General features: G+C 37.6%; 1 protein-coding gene across 1 annotated transcript in view; it reads right to left on the minus strand.

The window, feature by feature from the left end:
* Nucleotides 1–2,141: 2,141 nt before the first annotated feature.
* Nucleotides 2,142–8,963, minus strand: part of LOC113228345 — an 8,785-nt gene continuing 1,963 nt past the window's right edge. The window contains exons 4-7 of the mRNA XM_026461610.1: nt 8,203–8,456; nt 4,463–4,603; nt 3,978–4,159; nt 2,142–2,659 (exon numbers count right to left, since the gene is read on the minus strand). Of these exons, the coding sequence (XP_026317395.1) occupies nt 2,169–2,659; nt 3,978–4,159; nt 4,463–4,603; nt 8,203–8,456 (1,068 nt within the window). The 3' untranslated portion in view covers nt 2,142–2,168. The remainder of the gene's footprint in view (nt 2,660–3,977; nt 4,160–4,462; nt 4,604–8,202; nt 8,457–8,963) is intronic.

The following is an 8,963-nucleotide window of genomic DNA, read 5'->3' on the forward strand; positions in this document are numbered from 1 at the left end:
GGAGTTTTGTCGTCCATATACACGGAATTACAACCGCCGTGCTCCCGACCCGACACGCGCCAGATATGCACCCGCTGTCAGTATGTTTCAGGCTTAAATATTATATCATCAGAGCATTAACTACCCACCCATTCCGACTCAGTCGTGTCGCCAAATGGTTTTTACCGTGTTCCGACTCGTTTGGGAGTTGCTATTAGGAGGTCGGGTGACCAATTTCCCAAGTTCGGGCGGCGGTGTGGGCCCAAGTAGTGGGAAAGCTACCCGTGAAATGCTGCCCCGCCATTTAACCACTGCCAGGAAACCACTGCCACCTTGCCTATTGCTGCCGCCAAGCAGTAATGTCAGCATTACTGGGTGGTGGTGAAATTACAGGCATATGTCAACTTGTCATACCTTTCAGATCTTTGCGATTTAAAGCTCAGAGTGGCACTTCAACCATCGAGTACATAACCAGAAATCTGCCGTCCTAATGGAAAGTGCAGTAACTAGCATTTTTGACGAAATTGAGTTAAATACATAATCGTTAACACCAAAACAAGATCTATATTTGGCTCTAACTCACGTATCAAAATTCCCATGGTAACCCTGTAATACAGGAAGTGAAACTGCAGTAATTTAGAACGATGTGTATTACATATATACTTACATACATTTGCTAATTTAAAGTGCAGTAAGATTAGATTGTATATAATTTTTGAGTCAAAGGCGATGAAATTCTAGCAATAATCGCAGTATCTAAAAGTTACTAATTTTATTATTTTTTACAAAATCTACCATCTTATAAGTGCAGTATCTATTAGATACTGTAGTTATTATAAGGAAATGAATAACATTTTGTTGTTGCAATTGTAATAAAACTGTAATAACTCGTATAGATATTGCAGTTATAATTGGTGAGAAGACGTCTCTAAGCTAGTGGTAATCAGTCGTCGCACAGAGGTGTATTTCTACGCAAAAATCGATCAAAAGTCGAAAAGTTTTGTTAAAGTCTTCTACAAAACGTGCATCGTCGTGAAATTATGAAATTACAGGCACATGGGACTTGTCAACTTATCTCTCAGGATGACGGACGCAGTGGCCCCTCAGATCTTTGCGATTTAAAGCTCTGAGTGGCACTGCAACTGTTATGGACAGGCGTGTAGCTTACCTCTCTCTTAGGTCTCTCTTATATTGGACAAACAAAGCGAAGTATTTGTACCCGCGTCAAAGAACATATAGCTAATGTCAAACACCGTCGCGTAAACAAGTCTGCAGTCTGCGAGCATGTCATGGATAAACCTACACATTCAATGAAGTTTGACCAAACCCCAGGTCCTTGCAAAAGAAGTCCGTTATCTACCCAGGATGCTGCGAGAGGCCATTGAAATTAAAAAACATCCTAATTTCAACAGGGAAGATGGTTTCTCCGTACCACCAGTTTGGGATCCAGTATTTCCTCTAATGAAAAATCCCAAACAGACAAGACTGCAGTACTAATTAATATGTTTTAGTTTATTCTAATTTCTTTTAATAATTAATAATAAATTGAACTTAATAAAAATTCATTCAATAAAATAATTTGTAAAACTTAATGTAGCGTAAATTGGAATGTTTTCTTTGTAAAATTAAAAATAACGTATTTAATTAATAACTATTGTAACTATAGTGAAAAAATAGGGTGATTTGCATCAATATTATACATAACTGGTTGAAGACTGTACCACCTCAGTCAACCGTGACCATGGGACCCGAAACGTCGGTTTGTTTGAAAAAACAAATATACGCGATTTAAATCCGGAAAAATAGTTTCATTTCCTATGTGTAACAATCGCGAAAACCTAAGAACTCGATGTATAGCTTACCATCAGGCGCACAACTCGTTTGTTCCGTCACTTGATATTATAAACCAAACCAATTGTACTCTCGTGTGACATCGCATTGAAGACGACGTTAAACTGCCTTCCTCCTGCCTATTTACTAAAGCACTTGGTAAATAGCGTAAACGTGACGGGTAGACGGATAGGTACAGGGATATTTCGACATGGACATGGTGAAAGGTTTCGAGTAGTTCCGATATAATAATCTGACTCGAGTCGAATGATTCGCCTCGAAAAGTCAAACGATTAGGTAACATTTAAACTCGCGCATCGCTAATTTGACGGCGTCCTACTTAACAAATTGTAAAGATTTTATTCATCTTTCTTATCGTCTTTGCTCTCCGCCCCATTCTCCACCTTTTCATTCTTTTTCTCTAGATTCTCTTCCAGAGACGTTTTGGATAGCTGCCTTAGAATTTTCTCGAAGATTTTTGGAGCTGTCTTCGTGTTTGGCAATGATATATCTGTTTGTGTGGTAACTGTCAATTGTTTTGTTTCTTCGGTCACTTCTAAAGGTGCTACTGTTTCTCTTAGGTTTAAAGTTAGGTTTTTCTTTTTGTTCTCCACTTCTGAGTCTTTTGCTGCGTGTAGGTCGTGAATTTCTTGTACTTTGTCGTCAACTTCGTCTGTTTTTTCCTTAGATCGTCTTTCTATTGCTTTTGATAGAACGTTGCCGAGTATGTGGGCACATTTTATGATGTTTTGCGTTTCGCGAGGTGATAAATGTAAACCCTCGTTACGTATAATGTAGCTTAAGTTTTTGAGGTCGTCTGGGGAACGTTTTTTGGATGTTTCCGAGAAATCTGCAATAGAAAAACAGTTTAAATATTTCGAAACTTACATTTTTTGTCGACCCTTTGTTGTCATAACAGGTATTGGGCTAGATTGGTGAGTTACGACACGGATAGTCCAAGGAAACTTGTGACCAGCGGTGTACCGTAGATACATAAGTTGGTGTAAAGCTACATACACGTAAAGATACACATGTAAAGGTACTCTAAAGCCTGACAAAATTATTATAGCAAAACTTTATTTCGCGGCTTCCTGAAATATTGCTAATCATTTTTGTGCAGGCGCAATAATTGTAAGTTTTTGTTTGACGACATTTTTTGGAACAGTAATTAACGCCTGATTAAATTATACAAAAAAAAAAGCTCATTTTACGGTATTTTCATATTTCAAAATGTAATATTTTATATCTTACTAGAATAAAGTATGTGAATAAGTTTTGTATTACGTTTGGGTACCAACAACCAACTTAAATGTGATATATGAGTGGTGTTATTTATGTTTAGAAGCAGAATTGATAGTAACTAAAGTTAATTTGATGTTTTTAGGGCGAGTTTATGTAGTCTGTGCTTCTTAGCTATCTCTATTATCAGTACATCTCCTTGTGAAAGAGTCCGTCCAGGAAAGTACTGCCACCTTACCGATTTCTGCCGCCAAGTAGTAATATGAACATTACTGCTTTCCGGTTTTGAAGGGTAAATGCTGGTGTAATTACAGGCATATGTCAACTTGTCACAGGGGCAGGTGCCTTCCAGATCTTTGCTATTTAAAGTTCTGAGTGGCACTGCAACCATCGAGTATATAGCCAGAAATAGAGAGAAGTTAGGGCCCTACATCCCTAGCACTTTTAAATATCAACTCGCGTTTGTGCTGAAATCACAAATTAGAAAGTTGAAATAGTACAGCGCCAACAACAGACCTGTGTGTGCGTCTTCGTATATTCCAAAAATATTCTGTATTTATTGTAATAAAGATAATATCTGTAACTATGGGGGGCTGTGCTATTCGGTGATGTGGGAAAAGCAGCAAAGCATCTAATTACAAAACAAACGGTATCACATTTTATTAAATATGTAATTTTTCAATTTTCGTCCATTAAAGTAAAGGTTAAGTTAAACTGGTCGATTGGAAGTGAAACAATTGACAATACCCGTCAATTGTTTTGAATTCGGGCTGGCCAATCGAAGCGCAGTTGTCACCGTAATGATTTGGCAGAATAGTTTTCAAACAAATTAAATTACATTTCGTCTCTATTTCTGGTTATATACTCGGCAACTACTATGGACCTTGTTCGTCCTGTCACTTGATATCCTAAAAAAAGAAAAGTCTAACCTAAGTCTGCCAAATCGATGTTCTCAGTCCTATAAGGTGTCGGACACTGGTCGTAATAGTTTTTCATCGGAACTGTGGCTATGCTGTTGTTGTAATTGGCCCAGAAGGTGCTCCACTCTCCGTCTGTACGGTCGGCGATGGCCGTGCTCTCGCTGCACTCCTGCCACGTTGATACACAGCAGCTGAAAAAACTCTTATTCAATTATAGTCTGTCCAGTATACGTCAACTAGAACGTGCGTGAAAAAAGCGGGAGTGCTTACGGGAGCCTATTATTTTCTTAACTAAGTGCCGCCGGGACAATAATGTTATACCAGTATGTGTTAATATTAGGCTACGGATAGACATTTACGGCTTCATCGTTTGATACGACGATCGTTTATTACGACGCTTTGAGTTTTGGCGAGACAGCGTCAACAGCGGTTCTGATATTGCTGCAACTGTCTTGTTCTTCTAAAAAAAAGTCTAGCGTAGTATTTATAGTCACCTGGAGAATTGCAACTCCTGGCTTCTAGACGATATTTCGTCTCTGGTCATCATGGATCTCTTGGGAGACATATCTGCTGACGACTGGCCAGAATATTCTGGAGAGACTGACGAGTAGTCCAGTTCTGTGCTCGGTGCGTATCTGAGAGATATAAAAATTTGTTTTAGTTTATTCTAATTTATATTAATAATTAATAATAAATTAAACTTTATAAAAATTCATTCAATAAAATAATGTGTAAAACTTAATGTAGCGTAAATTGGAATGTTTTCTTTGTAAAATTAAAAAGAAGGTATTTAATTAATAACTATTGTAACTATAGTGAAAAAATAGGGTGGTTAGCATTAATATTAGACATAACTGGTCGAAGACTGTACCACCTCAGTCAACCGTGACCATGGGACCTGTAAAGGGCCCGAAACGTCGGTTTGTTTGAAAAAACAAATATACGCGATTTAAATCCGGAAAAATAGTTTCATTTCCTATGTGTAACAATCGCGAAAACCTAAGAACTCGATATCAAAATTTGGCTTGACAATCTGACCAGGGGGTCGATTCAGAACCTTAAGATAACTCGGTTATCGATTGATTCGATTAGATATTTGATTTCTTTTCATTTTTATTCATAACACCCGAATCGACCGTTAAACTGTCGTATTCGAAACCGAACCGAAATGACGTCACACCCGTACGACTACTCGAAGTTCTCGACCGGCAAAGGCTACTAACGTTATTCAAAACACAGTTATCGAATGAAAGTTATTGAACGTCCTATTGTTTACAAAGCAAGAATATAATTTGGAAATCTCTTAACATTCTATATAAAGTCTGGATTTTGTTCAATTTTATTAATTTATTTTAATTCAAGACAAATGCATTCCTATATTTTGGGCCTTTAGAGTCTTAAAAATGTATATAAAAGGGTTTTCATTATTAACCGACTTCAAAAAAGGAGGAGGTTCTCAATTCGACTATATGTTCTTTTTTTTTGTATGTATGTTACGCGATAACTCCGGTATTTGTGAACCGATTTTCATGATTCTTTTTTGTTGGAAAGGGGGTACTTCCATAGTGGTCCCATTTCATTTTGAAGAAAATCATTCACCGAAGGGTGGCTGTTCACGTATGAAGATTCATTTTTATAAATAGCGCCTAACTATAATTTAGGAGCAATTACTTTAATGGTTGATTTTGCTATTTCTCCACTTCAAGGCGTTTTTCTCTCAATATACTTTGAGTAATGAGAACCAATTTTTATTATCTCCAGTGTCAAGTCCTGTATAGTGGCGAACTAGGGGATATTTCTATAAAACTTAGCAAATAGACGTAATTCCACGTACTTTTGAGGTCGGTTTTTTTAGTACTCTGTACTGAGATTATTATTCTTATAATCTATTTCACCAACTAAACTAAACGCAGTTGGATAACGATATCTAGGAATGTTTTCAATAGCTCGGCAGACCCTCGTTAGTAATTTCTCGTTTACCGGTACTATTTAATTTACAAACATTTGTAAATTTTAATGGCAATACCTCGTTAACGGCAAAGTAAAACATGATAAAACCTGCACGTAAAAGAAGGTTGCATGGACTAAGTCGGAGGGTTTCAAACTGTTTAGTCCAGTGGATCACGTGCCAATTTTTTCTGTTTTGAGCAATGCCCCTTTCTAATACTGATTTTTTTTTACAAATTCATCAACTTCAAATGTGTGTTTGATAGCTGACACAGTGCTAATTAATGCGTGTAGCTTATTATAAAAAAAAAACACAACAAAAACACTTGAAATTATAAAAAAAAATTATTTTTTTCTGAGTGTTCGATCTTAGTATTAATAGTGATAACAAACTATTCATTGACTTACAATTATATGGACGTCGGGTCCGCGCTAAAAAGTGTCCGAACTTGTAAGGCGTTAAAATCGTATACAGAGCGTCAAACTCCGCTTTAGTCTTAATTTGTTCGACTGACAGCGCGATACTGCGATGACATTACAATTTAAATTCAACGTTTTAGCTTCTTCAAATTCCTTTACATGTCAATACGTTTAAATAGGTTGACTTGGGACATTTTTTTCGTGGTTTTTGTATTAGACCCGTCGTCCATTTATTTGTAAGTCAATGAAACTATTGGAGTAATTTCACAAAAAATAATTGAATATCGTTGCGGTGAAATCCTGTCATTCAATAAAACTTAATTAAAAAAGAAGTTAAATTGTAAACTCTAAACGAATACCTATCTTAAATGTTTAAGAACTTCATAGATAATTTATAATGACAATTAGTGTCGTGGCACTCTAATGGTTTGACCAGCCGCCTTTCAAGCAGGGGCCGTGGCTTCGAATCCGGACACGCACTTCTGAGTTTGAGAATTCCGTCTTTTCTTTTTCTTTTTGTCTTGTATTAGTTCATGTCTAAATATTTACTGACGTCATTTATCATTTAGCTTCTATGAATGTGCCCCGTTTTTACTAATAAATAACCTTGGTTTATCGAGACTTGTTCAACTTCGAACATCAGTATTAACAATAAAACGCAAGATGGTAACATGCATTTAAAATGTCACAAAAAATGGCCTCATCATCAGGCAACAAGTGCTGTTAATACATACATATGTTGTTAATATATAAATAGTGTTAGATTACATAAGAATGTTTTTTAAAGTTGCAAGACTCTTAAATAAATTGTGGCGTGAGTTGACTGGTGTCATTTGTGACCCCAAGAAGCCGGTTAAGCTGAAAGGACAGGTCTATAAATCCATCATTAGGCCTGTCTTTTTATATGGCAGTGAAACGTGGCCCGTACTTGAGCGTCATAAGCTCTGCATGTCACGGAAATGAAGGTGCTGCGCTGGATATGTGGAGTTTCACGGAAAGACCGTGTCAGAAACTCCCGCATCCGCGGCAGCCTTCACGTCCGTGACATTGCAGATAATCTGCAAGAAAGCCGCCTACGTTGGTACGGCCACATCTTACGGAAACCGGCATGCTACGTGGGAAACAAATGTCTGGCTATGCCACCTCCGCCGGGCCCCGGTAGAAGGGGCAGACCCAAGAAGTGCTGGCTTGACGTCGCCAAGGCTGATATGCGTGCCAATGGTCTCACCACTAAGGATGCCGAAGACCGTGCAAAGTGGAGGAGAAAAAGTAGGAAAGCGGACCCCGGGCTCCGCAGCAACACTGCTGAGGACGCAACCGGGACAACGCTCAGACGAGAGAGAGAGAGGCTCTTAAATAAATTATATAGTTACGTTTTAGTGTTCCTCGTAAATGAAATCGATAAATGAGATACTGTTTATTTTGTTATATATGCAATAGGAATTAAGTTATTTTAAAGTTTCATTAATTTACATATAAGGAATTTGATTATAATAACATTCATTCTAATTATTAACAAAATAAGTTGGTAATTGCCACAACGCACTAGAACTGTCAAGAGTGTGGTCGTAATGGCGGCGGATGAAGGAATGTAGTGGTTTTTCGGGAAGAATATATTGTTTTAGTGTGTGTCTGCAGTTTTATTTAACCAGAAAATTGTTCAATAGTAATAAGAATTGTAAATATACTTTTCACAACTACCATCTTATTTTAACTCATCAAACTCCTACTTAGTACTACCCGCTACTCCTCTCACTGTGGCCAAGACAGTAGATCAGTCTAGTGAGTCTGCTGCATACAACACCATACACTACATTGACAGACAAGCACCACTTAGACTTATTCTATGTAGCCTCCTAAGTCTCACCTATAATTGCTATTAACCGACGAAGTTACGAAGCTATCCCTGCTACAAGAGTAACTGCTGCTACTGCCTTTTTTCTTTCCCGGTTCTTCTCTTTTTCTTCTAGAAGCTTCAACCTTCTGGATCATCTGGCTATGCAGCGAGGCGCTCCTGGACTTCGGGAAGATTTTTGGGGCTGATTTCGGTGTTGATGTAGCTATTGGAGCAGGTTGCTTCTGGATGCCGTACTTTGAGTTCGTGTCCTCGAAATCTGACACCTGGAATGAAGAGAAATTTTTGATATTACAAACAGCTATAGCTTAGTTTAATTATAACATTGGCCTACTGTTGATCATGATAATAAGTTTAAGCAGCTAATTGTTGGAATACATTTTAAGTTTTTATTAAATTGATGTTTTTTTTTGTAAAATTACTCCACTAGTTTGTTACAATTAATACAAAGATGAAGCATTCAGAAAAAATTCCTTCCATCCGGCCGGATTCTAACCGACGTCTTCGAGCATACCGTGGCAGACGCTATACCAACAAAGCCACGGAATGAGCCAGCGGACCTCACGAATTTTTCTATGCACTTGCATCGTATCTTTGTATTTCGACTCATCCGTAGAACAAAGATCTATGTGCAAAACTACTTGTTCTCAGGACATAGTACATTTCGTTCCTTCTTCTTCGCTGTTGATGTCAGATCGACTGTTGTTTGATTTTATATTTCCGAAAAGAAATAAGGTACATAAATTCTCAAAACACCTTTACATGGGCCTTAG

This window comes from Hyposmocoma kahamanoa, unplaced genomic scaffold, assembly GCF_003589595.1.
Source record: "Hyposmocoma kahamanoa isolate Upper Pololo Valley unplaced genomic scaffold, ASM358959v1 227, whole genome shotgun sequence".
NCBI lineage: Eukaryota > Metazoa > Arthropoda > Insecta > Lepidoptera > Cosmopterigidae > Hyposmocoma > Hyposmocoma kahamanoa.